Below are 22,470 nucleotides of genomic sequence, written 5' to 3'. Positions count from 1 at the left end.
GACCCTCAAGGAGCATTGTGCATTAACTTGTCCTTAAGCGGATGGTGATGCCCGTAACAGGAAAAATCAGTCCAAACAATAACAGGGTCACAGGGGCACAGGCAAATAGGGAAATACGAGGGAACAGGTAGAGAATCAAGAGAACCAGGACATGGGAGAAAGAGGATCCAAACACGCTTGGAATTGCAGTAGAAACACTAGCCTAAGATAGCTTTCATATAGAGAGATATTCGCATGCATCAGGGAGCCACTTTCAAAATGCGGGGTATAGAGGGTATGCACGGACGTCACTTTCGCACGGGAATACACTCCATCAGCACTCGACTGAGTGGCAGAAGAGCTTCTGTGTGACTGGATTTAAAAGGGGAAACTGCGAAATCGCGAGTATCAGTTTAAACTAAAGTTTGGACTCGATATAGTGTTCCTTACAACTTGCCAAAGATCCAGTAATCCATGGATATTTACATACAGCAGTAATCGTGTTTCCTGAAATGTATATGTGCCAGATTTCGACGCCGGGGAAATACATAAAGTAAATTTCTCAGTAAACGCTTTATATAAATACAATATATGTCTAAATCCATGTAACGACTGAGACAATCAGACACATAACATAGCAGGAAAGATTTCAGTCACCAGGGCGACGTTCAGATAAGTCTTTATTGCTGTGAAAAATGTGGTAATGTGGTCAAGACCTAGGCCATAGGAAAGACCTACAGACCTTAACCCCCTGGGGTCGACAATCACGCCGGCGTGATTTACTCGCTTTTTTCTTATCAGTTTAAACGAGACTCCAAATACTCTGTTGACTTTGATTTTACAAACCAGTTTCATACATCAATAGATCCTGTTAAGTGTGTATTATTTTTGTGTATACTCACAATAAAAACAAAGTGTTGTGCTTTTTGCCAAATAAAGAAAAACAAACACGAAACGAGTTCTGCTTTCTCTCTGTCAGTTAAGTCCATTCTGAAACACGTCCGAAAATGAACCATAACTCAGCGAATACTCAGTCAAACAGGCATACAGACACACAGGCATGAAGCTTGAATTCTCTTCTTTTGAATGAAGTATTTATATAAAAAACAAATATTCTCAGTTTATGTAATATGTATGAAAAGAGAGAGACGTCAGTCGTTCTCTTCTCAGCTCATTATTTTTAATGTGATCCCGCCCACGGAGAGCGCGCGCTATTCAAACGCAAATGACTGAGGCAATCCATGCAAACTGTGAACGCCCCCATATCAGCTCGAGAAAACACATCAAGTTTATTCAGATCATTGTACTTGTTTACACCGTCTCGCAGCGCTGTGAGGAATAATACTATAGTAATAATGGAAAATGTACCTCAGAAGTGCTGGTATTTCGAGGAGCAACGGATTCAGCTGAGCTGAGGAATACTGTAGTAAGTTTTTTTTCATTCTCAAGTGAATCGTTTCTGTGTGTGTGAATGAATGAACGGCAGAGAGGCGCTGTTTACCACAGCTCGCAAAAAGACGGTTTAAATTTGAATCGCGTTTCTGTGTGTGAATGAATGATCCGCTTTTAGCAAACTGTATTGCTATACTGAGATGAGTAAAAATCGACTGAAATATGTTGAAATAAAATGTATTTGTATAAACAACGTATTAAACTGCAAATTAACATTTATATTTCTTATATAAACGAAAGACATGTTACAGACATATGAAAGACAACATTTCGTTGACTAGTTTTGGATAGATTATACATTTTTACTGCACTGCAAAAAATGCTTTTCTTACTTAATATTTTTGTCTGGTTTCCAGTCCAAATATCTAAAAATTCTTAAATCAAGATGCATTTACTAGATAAGTAAAATTAGATAAGATATTATGTCTTGTTTTCCGGGGGAATTAATCAAAATTAAGTGTGTTTTTGCTTAAAACAAGCAAAATTATCTGTCCATGGGGTAAGACAAATAATCTTAATTCAAACAGAAAACAAGATTATTTTTCTTAGCCCATGGACAGATAATTTTGCTTGTTTTAAGCAAAAACACACTTAATTTTGATTAATTCCCCCGGAAAACAAGACATAATATCTTATCTAATTTTACTTATCTAGTAAATGCATCTTGATTTAAGAATTTTTAGATATTTGGACTGAAAACAAGACAAAAATACTAAGTAAGAAAAGCATTTTTTGCAGTGTGTAAAATACCTGCCACCTCAAATAAGCTTTTGTTTGCCAATTTTTGCTTGTATGTTAAATATAGTATGTTTTGTCAAAAATAAAGTCATCAAATAATATGTTATAGTGTTTGTTCCAATGTTGCCTAGGCTATATTCAAGTAATGAATCCTTAACTTTGAAATATGTATGATAAAATGTATACTTTAGATTTTACAAAGAAAGATTACACTTGAATTGTTGTAATTGTAACCTTTTTAAAACAGACTTTCCTGCATTAATTTACCACCAAACTGATCTATAAATGAACATGCATCCCAGAACATTTTGTGAATGATTTACTATCTTGTGTAATGCTTTTTAATACTTTAAATGTTTTGATACTGTGTATTTTACAATAGAATCAATGGTCAATGTAACCTCACCTGTACAATGTTTGGTCTCTATAAATTGGTATTTTGAAGATCAAAATGATCATGTATATGATATGTTGATAGCTGCACAACATATTAGTATTACAAGTATCTTTCATAGTTTCTTCATCAGCAACCAATCCAGCTTCACATGCAAATATAGATTTTAAACAAGTTTTAAGTTGCTCATAATTTCTGTGACTAATCGAAGCAGGGTATTGTTTACAAGCAATTATTTATTTTTTGGTAAATTAATTTCATAATAAGCTGGTTATTGTTTGGACTTACTGTTTGTGAGCTGACCCTCTGGAGTTCCCATATTAAGTTCATTAGATCTACGTGTTTCTTTCTCCTCTTCATCTCTTCGTCTTTCCTGTTGTTTCTGTCTCTCCCATTCCTCTCGTTCGGTCTTCATCTCCTCTCGCATATTTCTCTCATGATCCTCTATGTCTTTAATGTCTCCTTTATATTGTTCTTCTCTCTCTCTAAATTCCTTCATCATTATTTTAAGTTTTCCTTTCTCTTCTTTGTATTTAAACTGAATTTCTTCTCTCTCTCTCAGTCTTCTTTCTCTCTCTTGTTCCAGTCTTTGATTATATTCATCCCTCATTGCCTGCTCTTTTGCTCTTCTTTTTTCATCCTCTCCTTCTCTTCTTCGTTTTTCCTGTTGTTTCTGTCTCTCCCATTCCTCTCGTTCTCTCTTCAGCTCTTCTTGTATCTTTTTCTCTTGTTCCTCTCTTTCTTTAATGTCTCTTTTATATCGTTCTTCTCTCTCTCTAAACTCTTCTTCTCTTCTCTTTCTTTGATTTTGTATTTCTTCCTCCATCATCATCTTCACTTTCTTTGTTTCTTCTTCATGTTTGTTCATCAGTTCTTTTCTTTCTCTCTTCAGTTGCTCCACTGTATCTGTCAGCATTTTCTTTTGTTGTTCTTGTATTCCTCTTTCCATCTCTCTGAACATCTTACATGAGTAGTAACTATCTCCGTTTGCTTTCACCATGTGGTCTATCTTCTGCAGTAGATCAGTCACCTGTGTTCGGTCTCCAGTTTTCTTATTATTGAACACATGGTATCTGTTTCCACACGCTTCAATCAGCTGCTTCAAAGCTGATCCAGGTTTTCCAAGCCACTGTTCAATGGATTTATTATCCAGATCATCTCCTCTGGTGAAGAGTACAAAAGTAAACATTAAAGAGTTTTCACCAAAAGTCTCTTGAATGATCTTCACTGCTGTTGCTTCTTCTTGAGTGAATCGTCCCAGTGCTATTATTAAGAGAAACACGTGTGGTCCAGGCAGGATCATGGGGATGCAGTTGCTGATTTCTCTCTGGATCTCCTCATTATTAAGTTTAGTATCAAACAGTCCTGGAGTGTCAATCACAGTAATGTGTCTGTCACTGATTTCAGCTGATTCACTCTTACACTCTTCAGTAACTGATTCATGAGATGATTCTGCTGTAAACATGTTTCTTCCTAAGATGGTGTTTCCTGTTGCACTCTTCCCAGCTCCAGTTTTACCCAGAAGAACAATCCTCAGATCATCTGCTCCCTCTTTGGAATCTGAAGATAGATCAAATGAAAATTAAAAAACAATATACTGAATTTTTAATTGAAGTTAGGCTTTTCTCACAGTCTGCGTGTTCTCACAGTCTCACATCTAGCTGCGATTAGTAATGTAAAAGATTTTCCTCCTGTATTACTGTCAATGGAAGATAGTCCGTTTTAATAAGAAAATGTAACAAATTTAGTTGAACTTAACAATAAACTTCAATATTCAAAACTGTTTTATTTAGTCTTACATTATTCCCCAACATGTGCATCGTCTTTTGTGCATGTGCATTTTTATGTGCTCATTATCTGAGCAATTGTCAGCGCTGCCTGTGGTGAATGGATAGCAGTATGCTGTTCAAGTTACTGCCAGAGGAATAATTGGAATGTTTTAATTTTTTTAGGTGTTCAAGTGCGTAGCACTAAAATCCTATTACTTTTGTTAGAATTTTCAGTGATCAACATTCTGCCCTAAAAGTGATAGGGCAGATCAAACCGTAAGTCGCAGAAACTTGAAGCTTTGATGGATGGTATTACCCACTAACTTGGTTGACTAAATTGGCATGCAGTGTCTTTGTCCAAGGTGCAATGAAAGTCTATGAGGACATTTTGCTTATCTCGAAAAAACAAGGCCGTCAACAACCAATGAAGTTTGAGCACCTATTAGTCAAGGTATTTGATTGTAGTCAACGCTCATGTCCATATTGGTTGTGAGAGGTTGTGCTAGAACCTCTGAAGGTGCCCCTCCTCCTCCTTGGAGCCCTCAGAAAGCCGGTGTCTGTATACCGCTGTCAAGTGCGCTTTGGGACACATTGGTTTCCAGCGAACACATGTTGCTCTGTCTGCCCTAAAGGCAGAGAGACAATCGGGGCATCTGCAACTGGCTCCTTTTTGCTCAATCTCAAGAGTCGGTGGTTCAACATCGAGATGTCGTCCTTAGTCACATTCAAAATTTGGTATTGAGACTCAACACGAAGAAGAGAGTGTTGTCACCCTCCCAGCAAACTATGTTCCTGGGGGTGGTTTGGGACTCGACTACGATGCGGGCACAAATGTCTCCTGTGCATATCGAGTCCATCCTGGCCATGTTGACCAGGATAAATCTAGGCTGTGCCATCACTGTAAAACAGTTTCAGAGGCTATTAGGGCTCATGGCAGCTGCGTCTAACTCGATATCTTTTGGCCTGCTGCACATGAGGGCCCTGCAGTGGTGGTTAAAAGCCAAGGGGTTTTCCCAGAGCTGTGGAAACTGTGGGTCTGCCCCTTGAGGGGGCCCAGTACCTAGAGGCCGGTCTGTCGGAAGGAGTGGTCGAGACCATACACAGCTCCAGAGCTCCATCCACGAGGAAATTGTACGGCCTGAAATGGAAGGTCATTGGACTGCGGCCAAGAACCTCACACTCAAGGTAGCTTTTCTCCTAGCCATCACTTCTCTTAAAAGAGTGGGAGATCTCCAGGCCCTCTTTATATCCTGAGTGCCTGGAGTTTGATCCTGGTAGAGTTAAGGCTATCTTGCATCCCAGACCGGGCTATGGGAATAAGGTGCCTTCTAGCATGGCACAGTCTATGGTTCTGCAGGCTTTTCATCCTCCACCTAATCTGATGGCGGAAGATGAGAGACTTCACCTGCTTTGTCCTGTCAGAGCGCTTAATATCTACATTCAGAAGTCATCTCAGTGGAAGAAGTCAGCTCAGTTGTTGGTATGTTTTGGGTCACCTAGGAATGGGTTCCCTGCTTCTAAGCATATCAGTAATTAAATAGTTCAAGCTATTTCCCTGGCCTATCAGGTGTGCAGTCTGCCTTGACCAGGCATGGTGTCCTCTAGAGCCCTCCTTTCAGGGGCCCCTATCCAAGAGGTGTGTGATGTGGCTGACTGGGCCACTCCGCACATGTTCATAAGATTTTACAGTCTGGACCTCCCATCTACACCGGGTGACAAGTTGGGCTAAGTTGTGCCTGAGACAGCATCACACAAGGACAGGCAGGGTTTGTTGTGGCATAGTGGGTATTCATTTCCCAAAGTGTCGTTACCGACGCAGTGTGAGTTTCCTCAAAATGGAATGTCTCGGGTTACGACTGTAACCCTTGTTCCCTGAGAAGGGCACGAGACACTGCATCCCTTTGCCACGCTTCCCCCTGCCTGGGAGCGACTTCTGTGTATGCCGTCACACATTACGTCATGACGCGATTATTTTCATTCATACATCAGAGGCGTTATGCTGGGGGCTTTCCCCAAAGTGTTGTTACCGACGCAGTGTCTCGTTCCCTTCTCCGGGAACAAGGGTTACAATTGTAACACGAGACGTTTTTTGTCATACATTGTCGTAAATGAAGGCCATTGTCCATTTAAATCATGAAATATGTGTTGGAATATCATGACACCATTTTTTGTTGCTGTTCCATTTAACCCAAATAATGATCGTAAGGGTTGGTGTGTTTTTATCTATATAAATAACGTAAGTATTTGTGCTGAATTTTACATAAATAAATCACAACAATCCTGTGTGATAAAGGCCTATTGTCAACCATCTAGGTGATAAGAGAATATTGTGTGTAAATTATGCTTAAGCATAATGTGCTACTCATTATTTGTTCTGAATTTTGCAAATAATGTCATTTTTTTGTCTTACAAGTCTAGGCTTTTGCAGTTATGAAATTTTTTTAATTCATGCAGATTTTCTGATAGTTACCTTGTGAATGGATTCTCCTATTCATTTCTTCAAATTTCAAGAGTTTTTCCATCTGTGACTCCAGAAATGTCTCTGTGGAGAAAAACTCTTGTCTGTTTTCTTTCACCATCTGCTCCAATTTCTCCACCAACATGGACACTTCTGTGTCAGGGCCAATGAAATGATGTCGTCCTCCAAAACTCTCAATGACAGACTGTGTTTCTTCATTTAGTTTTGCTGTCCTGTCTTCTGAATTCTGGTATATGAGGATCATGGTGTGTTTGTTGATGCTTGAGCTGAATATCTTCTGGATCTTCTCCATTTCTGCTCTGTCTTCATTATCAAGTGGAGCATCAGGAATGATGAGGAGGAACACATGAACTCCAGGATCACAGAGAGACACACAGCGGAGCGTCTGACGCATCACTTCCTCCTCTGAGAGCCGAGTGAGAGCTGGAAGCTCCAGTAGATTGATCAGACGTCCATGAAGCTCCACTTGCCTCCTCATATACTCTGTGTTGAGCGCTGATCCTCTCTTGCTCTGGTTCAGGATCAGGTTTGATATAAGGGATTTTTCATTCCCACACAGAACCAAGTTCAGTTTCACACTCTCTGCAAGAGGAATAAATTAGTTTAACAATAAGATTCAATGTGAAAGTTAGATTAATGCTGCATTCACATCACATAGGAATATTTGTAATTACGACTGTATTGTAATTTACTGTACTGTAATTTGGAGGAAGTGTTTATGGGTGTGCCGTTCACACAGGACATCTTCTAGTGTCCTTCTAAATTGTTTTTTTTTTTCATATTTTTTTGTTATTAATTAACAATGTTTTTAAGTAAGCATGCAATAGAGAGATGTCTTGTTTTGATCCAGCTCTTTGTTGTCTGGGATTACAGCTTTTTTCCAGTCATTAATTGCAAACAATTCAACAATAAAAAAATAAAAAAAATCTCCTTGAAATAGGTAGCTTATGTATAAAAACGGTGTTTCTTAATGTACAGTTCACTAGATGTACTGTACTGTAAGCTTATTACTGTATTCTCACAAAAATTCTTTATTCAGAAAAAAATAAAATACTTTTACTTGTAACCTGTAACTCTTTGATTTCATTACCTTTCGCACTCAGTTTCTCCTCTACTTCTTGGCGGATTCTTCTCTTTTGAGCTCTCATATACATCTGAAGTGAATAGGGTTCAATCTTAATGACATCTATACCATTTAGAATCTTTGAGATCTGTCCGGAGTTTCTATGGTCCTTTAACCCCATCACACTGTACCAGCTCCCATAGAGACTCACGACCTTCTGAGATTCTGTGGATAATACAAAATCTGACACACTTCGGTCAACAGTGAGATCAGTAGTGAAAAGCACCATGAAGTGCTCATTAGAGTTAAATATTCTTTTAATCTTCTCCATTTCTGCTTTGTCTTCATAAGTAAGTGGACTGACAGGAGTAACAAAGATGAAATGATGAACTCCAGGATCACAGAGAATCAGACAGTTGAGAGTCTCCCGCATCACTTCCTCCTCAGAGAGCCGAGTGAGAGCTGGAAGCTCTATTACAGTAATCTGCCGTCCATGAATCTTCCCCTCTCTCTTCACACACACTTTACTCATCTCGTTCTGAGGTTTACTCGTTACCCCTCTAAATATTTTAGACACTGAGTTCTTGAAGGTTGTATTACTTCCACACAGTACAATGTTCAGGTTTGTTTTGCCAGAAGTAGTCACTGAAACATAAATTAAGAGACATTAGACTCAGTTTAGCTTTGATACCAAATGTAGACTTCTTAAACAATATTATATTGTAAAATGCCTTAGGTGAAAAATGACATTATTACTAAAACTGTGTCTGAACACTATATTCAGCTGCATAGCTTATCTTTCTGTCAATGTTTCAATACTCCTTACAAAAATATCTCATTTTTCTTTTGAGTTTTCCCAACCAAAACAAAACAGATTAGTAAAGAGAATAAATAATAGTTCAAGTCATGCAGTAGTACAGTCTGTACTGTACTATAACAATTAAAGGACAAAAAAGTAGTCCATGATCATATTCTTAGTATTATCCTGAAAAAAAGTATTTGACAAACCTCCTCCTCCACCTCCTGTTTTTGTGCTCTGATAGAATTGTTCACCCCCTTTGTGATTCTCCCCAAAATTCTCTGAATCTCCATCCACTGAATCACCTCCAGCCTCATACATGTTACAGATGAGAAATTCTTCATGTTCTTCCTGGAGTATCTTCTCTGTCCTTCTGATCATCTCAGAGCGCCATCCTGGGTTTCTTGCATCAAACTGAAGATGTCTTCCTCCACACTCCTTTATTAAATTATGAATAGGGTTAACCCATATCTTAGAAGTCAATTTGGATGTGGGTGTCTCTTCATCAGTAGTCAACACTATAGTGTGTTTAATGGCCTTCTCACTGAAGATGTTCAGCACAGTTTTCACTCTTCTCAGATCCTCATCACTGAAGTCATTAAACTGCAGTACGAGTAAGATCACATGAGGTCCTGGAGCAGATTGAGACACACACTCTCTCACTCTCTGTGTGATCTGATACGGTGAGAGCTGTGGCTGGAGCAGGTGAGGAGTGTTGATGACTGTGATGTTTCTCTCACTTTGCTGCTGTGAATAAGATGAAGGAGCTTCCCTGTCAAACGCTGAATTACCCTGGATTACATTTTCCACTTGGTTGTTTTCTGATACATGCTTTCCTAGCAGAACAATCCTCAGATCTCTCGCTGAAAAAGAGCACACACACACACACACACACACACATCAGGGTTTCATGTCTTTCCATTGACAATGACTTTTATTCTGTACAAACTGTATATTCTATCGGAATCAGAAAGATCTTTATTGCTAAGTATGCTTACACACACAATGAATTTGTCCTGGTGACAGAAGCTTTCAGTGCACAGACAGAATGACAACAACAAGAAACAGATAATAAAAATAAAAAAAGTTATTATATTGCCAAAAGTGTTGGGACACCACTCCAAAAGTGTTCCAATCACTTCCATGGCACAGGTGTATAAATCAAGCACTAGGCATGCAGACGCTCCTACAAACATCTGTGAAAGAATGGGTCGCTCTCAGCTCAGTGAATTCAAGCGTGGGACCGGGATAGGTTGCCTCCTGTGCAATAAGTCCATTCGTGAAATTTCCACACTACTAAATATTCCATGATCAACTGATAGTGGTATTATAAGAAAGTGGAACCAATTGGGAACAACAGTGTGGCGAGGGGGGCGTGGTTTTGCTGAGTCTGTAGCGGGAGAGAGAGGACGGAGCAGAGCGGAGCGTAAGTAGGTCAAGTGCAGATGATGAACACCTGTGTCTGATTTCAGTAATTGGCGTGGAGAGACCGGATATAAGCCGGAGCGAGACAGAGAGGGAGAGAGAGAGACGAGCTGGGACCTCGTTGTGTGCTGCTGAGAGCTGGAGAGAATCACCGAAAGAATTCAGTGAACGCGCTTTGTGCGCACCTTTTGTTTATTTTATAAGAAACGTGAATAAAGCGAGAGTCCCAGCTCAAGCCGACCCCAGTCTTCTTCCTTCCTTACTAATACTGAACTGAACCTCATCACACTGGTGCTGAAACCCGGGAAGGAAGAAGATCGCCGCCGCCATACAGTCCCCGCCAGGTACGCCATTTGCGGACATCATCCAGTCGCTCGCCGGTCTTCACCAAGAGCAACACCAACATCTGCTGGCGATCAAGGAGGAGCAAGACAAACGCTTCGAGGCGCTCCTCTGATCCCAGCATGAAGACCGCGAGCTGTTCCGGAGCTGGGTAGACCGGGAGGTTCGGGCCATCCCCTCATCTAAAGACAGTACATCTCCTCTGCCGCTAAACAAGATGGGTCCTCAGGATGAACCGGAAGCGTTCTTGGATTTATTCGAGAAATCGGCAGAGGATCGGGGATGGCCCACCGAGGACTGGCCAATGCGGCTTATTCCTCTGCTATCAGGAGAAGCGCAGATAGCCCCCCACCAACTGCCAGTCCAAAATCTCCTGGTCTACCGGGAACTCAAGCGTGCCATCCTCCAGCGGGTCGGTCGGACCCCGGAACAACATCGACAGCGGTTCAGGACCCTAACCCTGGAAGAGTCCGGCCGACCCTTCGTGATGGCACAGCAGCTCCGGGACTCCTGCCGCAAATGGCTGATGGCCGACAGAAGCGACGTCGAGGATGTGATCGATCATGTGGTACTGGAGCAGTTCGTGGCCAGGCTGCCTAGGAAGACTGCGCAGTGGGTCCAGTGCCACCGCCCGATGTCGCTGAACCAGGCCATCCAGCTGGCGGAAGACCAGATGGTGGCGTGCCCAGGGGTCGGCGACCCATTACCATCTGCATCTCTCTCTCTCTCTCCCCCTTCCCCCTATCTCTCCAAACCTGTTCCCCTTCCTAGGTCCCGTGGAGGGCTCCCGTCGAAGCCAGCGCCCAGGTGGAGAACGGGCTCTTTGGCGGAGCCAACAGCTGCACCCAGAGCTCCTCTCTCCACGCCAATCGCTTGACCCGCTTCCTGCCGCCAGGGCGGCGGTAAAGTCTGGGCCGGCCTGTTGGCGCTGTGGGGACCCATGGTGGATTTGGTGGATTCAGGATGTAACCAATCCTCCATTCATCAAAGCCTGATTCAGCCTAGGGCATTGGATAATAGCCGCATGGTTAAGGTTCGGTGTGTGCACGGGGAAGTGGTGAATTATCCTATTTTGCCTGTGGATATTCAATTCAGGGGAGAAAAGCATAGAATAGAGGTGGCAGTTAATCCGCACCTCCGGCATCCGATAATTTTGGGTACTAATTGGCCCTCATTTAATAAATTATTGGGGTATTTATGTTCGGATGCCTCTTGGGGGAAAAGAGATGAGAGTAGAATAGCGGTTGCACAGTTGGGAGAAGCTGAGCAGGAACCTCTGGAGCCTGTTTCGGGGGAACAGAGTGCTCTGGAGCGAAACATCCTCCCTGAGCATGATGATTTTCCCCTGGAACAGTCCCGGGATGAAACGCTGAAAAATGCCTTTGATCAGGTTCGTTCTATCGACGGTCAGCTTCTTCATCCTGATCAACCGCTCTCCTATCCTTATTTTTCAATTTTAAAAGATAAGTTGTATCGGGTGACCCAAGACACCCAGACAAAGCAAGATACAACCCAGTTACTGATACCTAAAAGCCGTCGGGAAATGCTTTTCCAGGCGGCTCATTGTAATCCAATGGCCGGGCATTTAGGACAAACGGCTACACTAAACCGTCTCATGGCCCGGTTCTTTTGGCTGGGCATTCACGAGAATGTGCGCAGGTGGTGCGCGTCTTGTCGTGAATGTCAGTTGGTGAATCCACCGGCCACCCCAAAAGCACCATTGTGCCCCCTACCATTAATGCAGGTCCCCTTCGAGCGAATTGGTATGGACCTCATCGGGCCATTAGAACGGTCAGCGCGAGGACATCGCTTTGCATTGGTCCTGGTGGATTATGCAACGCGGTATCCTGAAGCAGTGCCGCTCCGCACTATTTCCGCTAAGAGTGTGGCGAGCGTATTGTTTCAACTAATCTCCCGGGTGGGAATTCCGAAAGAAATTCTCACCAATCAGGGCACGGCGTTTATGTCACGTACTATTCGCGAACTTTACGAGTTATGGGCATTAAATCGATTCGAACCAGCGTCTATCACCCACAAACGGACGGCTTGGTCGAACGGTTTAACCGCACGTTAAAATCAATGATTCGTAAGTTCGTGCATGAAGACGCCAAAAACTGGGATAAGTGGCAAGAAACCCTCTTGTTCGCTGTACGGGAGGTCCCGCAAGCCTCCACGGGGTTTTCCCCCTTCGAGCTTCTCTATGGACGTCAGCCCCGTGGGGTGTTAGATGTCCTTAGAGAGACTTGGGAGGACGGACCTTCTAATAGCAAAAATGAAATTCAATATGTCATGGACCTGAGAACAAAACTCCACAATTTGGGGCGGCTATCAATGGAGAATTTGTTACAGGCACAGGACAAACAGAGTCGGTTGTACAACAGGGGGTCTAGACTGCGTCAATTTTCACCGGGAGATAAAGTGCTTGTATTACTCCCTACTTCTAGTTCAAAATTACTCGCGAAGTGGCAAGGACCCTTCGAGGTCACACGGCGAGTTGGTGCTCTCAACTATGAGGTAGCTCGAACGGATAGGGGCGGAGCACATCACATATACCACCTCAACCTGCTAAAAAAATGGTCTGAGGCAGAATCAGTGATGCTGGCAACGGTAGTGAGTGGGGAGGAGGATCTCGGTCCAGAAGTGAGTTCAAAATCTCAATCTCTCGCTCTGGCCCCTGGAGGAGACCACCTCTTGCCCTTGCAGCTCACTGATATAAAATCAATACAAGCAGATTTCGCTGATGTGTTTTCGCCCCTGCCTGGTCGAACGAATCTCATTCAGCACCATGTTGAGACGGAGCCGGGCGTGGTTGTTCGCAGCCGGCCGTATAGATTACCAGAACACAAGAAAAAAGTAGTTCAAACTGAATTAGAAGCGATGATAGAAATGGGAGTGATAGAAGAATCCAACAGTGACTGGGCGAGCCCGATAGTTTTAGTTCCTAAAACGGACGGCTCAGTACGGTTCTGTGTGGATTACAGAAAGTGAATGCTGTGTCAAAATTCGACGCATATCCAATGCCTAGGGCTGACGAATTGCTTGATCGACTAGGCACTGCTCGTTTTTATTCGACACTGGACTTAACTAAGGGTTATTGGCAGATCCCCTTGTCTCCCATGACCAAAGAAAAAACAGCTTTCACAACGCCGTTCGGATTACACCAATTTGTTACTCTTCCGTTCGGATTGTTCGGGGCTCCGGCAACCTTTCAGCGTCTGATGGACAGAATTCTCCGGCCGCATGCTGCATATGCCGCTGCATACCTGGATGATATCATCATCTATAGTGGTGATTGGCAGCGACATATGCAGCATTTGCGAGCTGTCCTGAAGACGCTGAGAAGAGCTGGGCTCACGGCCAATCCGAAGAAGTGTGCAATTGGGCAGGTGGAAGTAAGATATCTGGGCTTCCACTTGGGTCATGGACAGGTGAGTCCACAAATTGACAAGACGGCAGCAGTTGCGACTTGTCCGAGACCCAAGACCAAAAAGGAGGTTAGACAGTTCCTGGGGCTGGCGGGCTATTATAGAAGGTTTGTACCAAATTTTTCGGACACCGCCAGCCCGCTGACTGATTTAACTAAAAAGGAAGCACCAGATATGGTCCAGTGGACGGAGCAGTGTCAGCAGGCTTTCACCCAGATAAAGGCTGCTCTGTGTGGCGGTCCGCTCTTAAATGCTCCTGACTTTTCTCTCCCCTTTATTCTACAGACAGACGCGTCGGACAGGGGGTTGGGCGCTGTCCTGTCCCAGGAGGTGGAGGGTGAAGAACGGCCGGTGCTGTACATCAGTCGCAAGCTCTCTAAGAGAGAGACGATGTACAGCACCATAGAAAAAGAATGTTTGGCCATCAGATGGGCTAATCTCACCCTCCGCTATTACCTCCTGGGACGGGAGTTCACCCTCTGTTCGGACCACGCTCCCCTGCAGTGGCTCCACCGCATGAAAGATACCAACGCGCGGATCACCCGTTGGTATCTAGCTTTACAACCTTTTAAATTTCAGGTGATCCACAAGCCGGGTGTACAGATGGCTGTAGCTGACTTTCTCTCCAGGAGGAGGGGGGGGGAGGCTGCAGACCAGATGGCTCCCCGGCCTGAGTCGGGCGGTGGGGGTACGTGGCGAGGGGGGCGTGGTTTTGCTGAGTCTGTAGCGGGAGAGAGAGGACGGAGCAGAGCGGAGCATAAGTAGGTCAAGTGCAGATGATGAACACCTGTGTCTGATTTCAGTAATTGGCGTGGAGAGACCGGATATAAGCCGGAGCGAGGGAGAGAGGGAGAGAGAGAGAGACGAGCTGGGACCTCGTTGTGTGCTGCTGAGAGCTGGAGAGAATCACCGAAAGAATTCTGAGTTATTTTGTTTTGTGGCTGTGCTTGTGCACGGTGAACGCGCTTTGTGCGCACCTTTTGTTTTTTTTATAAGAAACGTGAATAAAGCGAGAGTCCCAGCTCAAGCCGACCCCTGTCTTCTTCCTTCCTTACTAATACTGAACTGAACCTCATCACAAACAGCAACTCAGCCACGAAGTGGTAGGCCACGCAAAATCCCAGACCGGGGTCAGCGCATGCTGCTGGCGACAGTGAGCAGAAGTCGCCAACTTTCTGCAGAGTCAACAGCTACAGCCCTCCAAACTTCGTGTGGCCTTCACATTAGCTCAAGAACAGTGCATAGAGCTTCATGGAATGGGTTTCCATGGCCGAGCCGCTGCATCCAAGCCTCACATCAACAAGTGCAATGCAAAGCATCGGATGCAGTGGTGTAAAGCAGCCGCCGTAGGAATCTAGAGCAGTGGAGATGTGTTCTCTGGAGTATGTCAGCATACCAGGACATTTTGGACAATTTCATGCTCCCAACATTGTGGGAACATTTTGGGGATGGCCCCTTCCTGTTCCAGCATGACTGTACTCCAGTGCACAAAGCAGGTCCATAAAGACATGGATGAGGAGTCTGGTGTGGAGGAACTGGCCTGGCCTACACAGAATCCTGACCTCAACCTGATAGAACAGCTTTGGGATGAATTAGAGCGAGACTGAGAGCTTCTCGTCCAACATCAGTGCCTGACCTCACAAATGAGCTTCTAGAAGAATGGTCAAAAATTACCCTAAACCTTGTGGAAAGCCTTCCCAGAAGAGTTAAAGCTGCTATAGCTGCAAAGAGTGGGCCAACTCTATATGAAACCCTACGGATTAAGAATGGGATGTCATTTAAGTTCATGTGAATGTAAAGGCAGGCGTCCCAAAACTTTTGTATATACAAAATAGACAAAGTGTTATAAAGTAAATAGTGTTGTGTATTACACATGTTTTTATTGCACAGTGGGGAGAACATTTAACTGTTCATGAGGTAGATGGCCTGAGGAAGGAAAAATTCCTTGTGCCTGGCTGTTCTGGTGCTCAGTGCTCTGTAGCGCCGACCAGACGACAACAGTTCTGATCCAGATCCAGAGTGATTTTTCCAGCCCTTTTCCTCACTCTCGATGAGTACAGTTCCTGGAGAGTGGGGAGGGGTGTACTGATGATTCTCCCTGCAGTCCGGACAATACGCTGTGGTCTTCTGAGGTCTGATTTGGTAGCTGAGTTGAACCAAAAAAGTGTAGAGGACAGACTCTATGACTGTAGAGTAGAACTGCAGAAGAAGCTCCTGTGGCAGACTGAAAGTTCTCAGCTGGTGAAGGAAGTACAGAATGGACATTTCCCTGAATATCCCATCTCCACAGGTCCCGCCCAGCTCCAAGTCTTCTTCATCGCTGCTGGTTCCACCCAGCAACAAGCTTGTTTTGTTGCCCAGCATTAGGTCTATGTCACTGACAAAACTCACACCCAGCCTTCCTCTCCCACCTCCTCTAGGTGTTTGGTGTTTTTAGCCCCCAACGGAGCCTTCCAGGCAGCGAGGGGATGGGTAGGTTTAAGGTTGAGGTTAGGGTTAGCTGCCTGGAAGGAGCCATTGGGGGCTAAAAACACCAAACACCTAGAGGAGGTGGGAGAGGAAGGCTGGGTGTGAGTTTTGTCAGTGACATAGACCTAATGCTGGGCAACAAAACAAGCTTGTTGCCGCCACTGATGGACATTTCTATAATTTGTGAGAAAATGTTTCCCAGCAATTGACAGAAAATTTCCGGTTTTCTGTGTTTTTACTGTTATAAGATAGGGGGTGCTGTGACATCTTCTGAAAGAGTACTGAATCTCCTGATCAAAACACAGGTGAAGAAGATGCTAAAACGAGCGATCTCATATGTAATTAGAGGTCGACCGATATTGTTTTTTTCAGGCCGATGCCGATCTTTTGAAATTCGGGTCGGCCGATGGCCGATAAATGCTGCCGATTTATTTTGGCCGATATTTAGCCGATATGTGCTTGTTTTTAACCTCTATTTGAAAGATAAAATGTAACACAAATAATTACTTAAGATAGACAAAATTTCTCAACAAAAACATTTATTGAACACTTGACAAATCTGCACTTGTACACTTAAATTAAAAGTCTACAGTAGGGGTGGAATTGTACACAGACGTCACGGTTCGGTTCATACCTCGGTTCAGACATCACGGTTCGATACGAGTTCAGCACAATGGAGGGAAAAGCAAAACAAAAATGCAGAAGGCTTGTGCATGTCTCAGGCTGTACCACCAAAGGAAAATAAATTACTTAAGCCTTGTATTTTTTAAATAAGTTTTATTAATAAAGGCATAGAACAAGTTTATTTGTAGTGCACTGACAATAATTTTATATAATTAGTTTATTAATTAAATTAATAAAAAGACCTTGAGATATGTTTGGTAATTGGTAAATGGTAAATGGACTGCATTTATATAGCGCTTTCATAGACCTATGGCCACCAAAGCGCTTTACATAGCCTCACATTCACCCATTCACTCATTCATACACCGACGGCTGTGTCAGCCATGCAAGGCGCCATCCAGCTCGTCGGGAGCAGCTGGGATTAGGTGTCTTGCTCATGGACACCTCGACACTTGGTCAGGTGGCCCCGGTTCCACCTGACCAAGTGTCGAGGTGTCCATGAGCAACCACCAACCTTTCGGTTTGTAGACAACCTACATGAACCACTGAGCCACTGCCGCCCCGTAATTGCACCTGAATGAATTGAAAATTTATTTGCTACATTTCAGATTAATATATTTGTTTTCCTTAAAATTTTAATTAACAGTAACTTAAACACTTTGCAGTTTGAATGATGTCCTGTATAAACAAAATTAAGGAGTACATTTTTATGTTTCCACTGTTTGATCGCGCCTCTCTCTCTCTCTCTCTCTCTCTCTCACACACACACACACACACAACATATTCCAGCATTGCAATCTTTACATCGCAGCCTGCTTCAGAGCTAAGGCAGGGCTACAGATTGTTAAGTTGGAGTAGGAATGGATAAAACGCAGACAGACACGAGCAGTAGCTTAGCATTTCTTTACTTATCTTTTTCTCCACATCTCTTACTTCAGTTGAACATGTAAATACATCAGTGCCACCTAGTGGACATGATACTATAGCAAATCAATAGATAGAGAGGACACAACATCTTCCCCTTTTCAGAAAGAATACAACTGTATGTATATCACAACAGAAATAACAAAATCAAGAATAAAAGTATTTTGAAACAACGAAATAAATTTTACTTTTCGTGTTGTTTTTTCATTCAAATATTAACTCCACTATCTCAAGTTCTGCATTTCCTTACATATCTAAAACATAGTCCTTGGTCCAGACGGGTTTTTGTCTAACTCTAACAGACCTATTTAACAGACTTGTTGTTGTTCCATGTTGTACCTCAATAGGAGTAACACTTCCACTTGATTTCGGCATTTCAGCAAGACGTGAGGCATTCCACACCTTACCATCATCAAGCAGGTAAGAATCTTCACCTTTCTTCTGTACAACAGCTTTTGGATGTGTGAACTTCTGATCACCCTTCTTTACCATCCAAGGTTTCTTAACTCGAACTAGATCACCAGGTCGGAATCTTGAGGGCTTTGCATTTCTCCTGGCATCAGTGTACCGTTTAACCTTGTCTTGTTTCACTTTTACGTGTTCTCGTATCAAGTTTCTGTCAGCTTCTTTTACTGGAAAATCCATGATTTGTAACTTGGTTCTCATACATCGACCATGGAGTAACTCAGATGGTGTAACTCCTGTAGTAGCATGAGGAGTACTTCGATAGTCCATCAAGAATGTTTGAGTGAACGTCTTCCAAGGTTCTCCTTGAATTGAAGCAGTTTGTAGACAGTCTTTCAGAACTCTGTTGAACCTCTCAACTATCTCACACGTGGATAATAGACAGCAGATCTGAAATGACTTATGTTTCTCTCTCTCAGAAACTCAGAAAACTCAGCAGAGATAAACTGAGGTCCATTGTCTGAGACCAACTCCTTTGGATTTCCTTCTCTAGAAAAAACAGTAATCAAGAACTGTTTAACAGTAGATGTGTCAACCCTTGACGCGAAAGCGACTTCCGGCCATTTGCTGAAGTAGTCCACGAGCGTTATTGCGTATCTGCAGTCTGATGGTGCCGTTTCGAATGGTCCGACAATGTCTATGGAGACCTTTTCCCATGCAGCAGAAGGCAATTCAACAGGGTTGAGAGGAGCATTATGTATCACCGCAGATTTGTCATTTTGGTTGCACGTCTGACAGTTACGTATCAGAGCTTCCGTCTGATTGGGCAGTTATTGCATGCAGACTGGAAATCTTCCTTGGTGATTGCGCTGGAAGCAAAGGAAATCATAGCAACAGACTCAATGGTTTCCGCAAAGTCCTGTCCATTGTTAACAAGAGGCAATCTTGATAAGCAATCAGCAACACTGTTCAATGGACCAGGTCTGTATTCAACATTGTAGTCAAACTCCATTAAACGTGCAGACCATCTAGCCACACGTAACCCAGCTCGACTATTTCCTTTACTCGTGAGAAGAGTAGTCAGAGCTTGATGGTCAGTGCGTAGTAAGAATTTCCTTCCCCACAGCCATGTACGCCATTTCTCTGCAGCCCAAACACATGACAGTGCTTCCTTCTCGACGATGGAGTATTTTCGTTCAGCATCAGACAAGGAGCGTGAAGCAAAAGCAATGGTTCTTTCTGTTCCTGTGTCATCCAGCTGAGTCAATACAGCACCCACACCATAGTCTGAGGCGTCACAGGAGAGGATTGTACTGTGATTGGGATTGAATAAGGAAAGAGCAGGGCTATCCACTATTGCCTGTTTGACTCTATCAAAACTTTATTGTGCTGCAGTTTTCCAGTGGAATTCACAGTCTTTACAGAGTAAGGCTCTCATTGGCTCAACCAGAGTAGTATAGGCAGGCACGAACTTACTGTACCAGGCACCAAGACCCAGAAACGACCGTAGTGTAGCTGCATCAGTAGGAGTGGGTGCATTTATAATTGCAGTAACATGAGCATCATCTGCATGCAGACCATCAGCTGAGAGTCTGTATCCAAGAAAACTAAGTGTCGTCAAGTTGAACTTACACTTTTCTGTATTCAGTTTCAACCCAGCTTCACTGATCCTGTGCAGAACAGCTTTGAGATTTGCATTGTGAATGGCTTCGGACGCACCATGGACAATAACATCATCCAAGTAACACTGTACACCATCAAGGCCTTTTAAGATCATGGTCATCATTCGCTGAAAAGCAGATGGTGCCGAACACAGTCCATATGGTACTCTACAAAACTGATATAAACCTTCATGGGTAATGAAAGCAGTAAGTCCTCTACTCTCCTCGTGTAATTGTACTTGGTGGTATGCATTTTTGAGGTCAAGAGAAGAGAACATCACTGATCTATGCAACTCAGACAGTATGTCTTCGATCAGTGGTAGGGGGTGACTGTCTTGTACCACCGCCTTGTTAGGTTCTCGTAAATCAACACACATATGGATTGTGTTGTTCTTTCGTTTTGTGACCACAATAGGAGAAACCCACTCAGATGAATCAATCTTCTCAATTATGTTATTCTCCTCTAGCATCTTGAGTTCGTCTGACACTGCTGCTCGCACTGATAGAGGTAAGTGACAAAGTTTTTGTTGAATAGGCTTAACTCCAGGGCGGATCTTCACTTTGTGTGTGAAATTTTTAGCGCAACCAAATCCAGCGCCAGTTGGTACGGAAACAGGACTATCAGCAGAAACAAGTGAAATGCTGAATGGTTGAAGAATTGCACAGTAAGTAGCAGGTTCAATCAAGCGACCACCCTTAATCTCAATGTCCACTGCTTTACATAAGTCACGTCCAATGAGAGGAGTTCCTGATTTGACAATGTTAAGCTCACCAGCAACAGTCTTTCCGTAATATGTCACATTCAGTCTCAGGGAGCCACACACAGGTATGTTTTCCTTTGAGTAAGTCAAAAGCTGCACTTTCGGTGGTGACAGAACACATGAGCTGAAATATTCTTTGAATATGTGTTGCGGTAGAATTGATGCACCAGACCCTGTATCCACCATCATCCTAATGGTACAAGTCTGAATAGGAGATGTGGGCGTGGCTATGGTAAAAGTACCCACTGGAGCTCCATCATCTGTATGGCAGTCATTCACACACAGTACTGTCACTTCAGGCAAGCATACTTCATTAACTGACTTTGATGCTGTCTTACACACCTTTGAGAAATGTCAGAATTTTCCACATGTTCTACATTTGCAGTCTTTAGCAGGGCATGACCTATCATTTGCGAGGTGGTTAGCAGAACCACAACGGTAACACTGCTGCTGTCCCTTCACCCGTTTATCCTCCTTCGACTTAATCCTTGTTTTATTTTTTTGCATTCGCGTCTTTTCTTGCCTCTGAATCGCTGCTACTTGTTTTGATTCCCCGTCAGCTATGACTTTGGCGTCTGCTACTGCCGATTCAATTTGTCTTGCAATAGCTATCGTCTTTTCAAGGGTTAAATCTGGCTCTAGTAACAGTCTTTCACGAATTCGAGGCATGGACATTTTTTCCACAATCTGATCACGGATCATTTCATGCTCAATATTTCCAAAAGGGCATGTTTTCACTAGTTCGCGCAGCGCTGCAACGTAATGATCAGTGGACTCACCCACGGCTTGAGCACGTTGTCTAAAGTGATATCTCTCTGAAACCACATTCAGCTTAGGAGAAAAGAACTGTTTCAGTGCTTGTAACGATCCATCGTATGCATCAGCAGTAAGAGGCAATGTATTGTAGATTCGTTGCCCTTCTGTTCCTAAGCAGTGTATGAGCAGTGCTCTCTTTCTCTCGGCAGAAAACTCTTCTCCGCCGATCGCAAGCAGGTAGTTCTGAAATAACTTTTCCCACGCATCAAAGGACAGTTTCGGTTCACCTGGGCATTCCAGGAACGCAACTGGGGGTTGTAGAGAGAGCAGGGCCATCTTAACATCCTCGTCGCCACTTGTTAAGTTGGAGTAGGAATGGATAAAACGCAGACAGACACGAGCAGTAGCTTAGCATTTCTTTACTTATCTTTTTTCTCCACAGCTCTTACTTCAGTTGAACATGTAAACACATCAGTGCCATCTAGTGGACATGATACTAAAGCAAATCGATAGAGAGGACACAACACAGATTAGGTGGTTCAATATATGTACCGTTCCACCCCTAGTCTACAGTGAAATACAGTCACACTTTACACTGTTTGGCCAGCATTTTAACAGTGTTTAATCCAGCTACTAGCTAACAGTATGCTAAAGTTAGCTGCTGACTAGCGTCACGTGCAGCAAAGCAATGTTTCTGTTATTCTAACGTCCGTTTTCAGAGCATCCAAGAGAAGCACATGCACAACAGTAGCACCGATATGAAGCACAGAAATGCGCATTGATATTCAGTCCGGTAGATAACGGTCGTTAAGGCACCAGTGCCGTATTAGCACCGGGTCTGTCTAACGTTAGCTACCCAACCCTAGCAACGACGACGCTAGCAAAGCAAAGTCAGTCCTTCACTAGCCTATGGGCTATGTGCACAAGCGTCGCGACGAACTTCCGCTATTGTCAGAAGTTGGCATATCAGTTTCCGGTTTACGACTGTCTTCATCGGCATCCGCT

General features: G+C 43.5%; 1 protein-coding gene across 2 annotated transcripts in view; it reads right to left on the bottom strand.

The window, feature by feature from the left end:
• LOC311295717 (uncharacterized protein) overlaps positions 1-22,470 on the bottom strand; it is a 40,297-nt gene that overhangs the window by 6,472 nt on the left and 11,355 nt on the right. For both annotated transcript variants that reach the window (XM_084417206.1, XM_084417207.1), the window contains exons 3-6: positions 8,883-9,536; positions 7,902-8,519; positions 6,803-7,393; positions 2,852-4,123 (exon numbers count right to left, since the gene is read on the bottom strand). In XM_084417206.1, coding sequence (XP_084273332.1) covers positions 2,852-4,123; positions 6,803-7,393; positions 7,902-8,519; positions 8,883-9,536 — 3,135 coding nt within the window. The remainder of the gene's footprint in view (positions 1-2,851; positions 4,124-6,802; positions 7,394-7,901; positions 8,520-8,882; positions 9,537-22,470) is intronic.

The sequence above is a fragment of the Rutilus rutilus genome (genome assembly GCF_951802725.1).
Source record: "Rutilus rutilus genome assembly, chromosome: 8".
Classification (NCBI taxonomy): Eukaryota; Metazoa; Chordata; class Actinopteri; order Cypriniformes; family Leuciscidae; genus Rutilus; species Rutilus rutilus.
The sequence above is the reverse complement of the archived record's forward strand: the minus strand, read 5'-3'. Positions and strand labels throughout refer to the sequence as shown.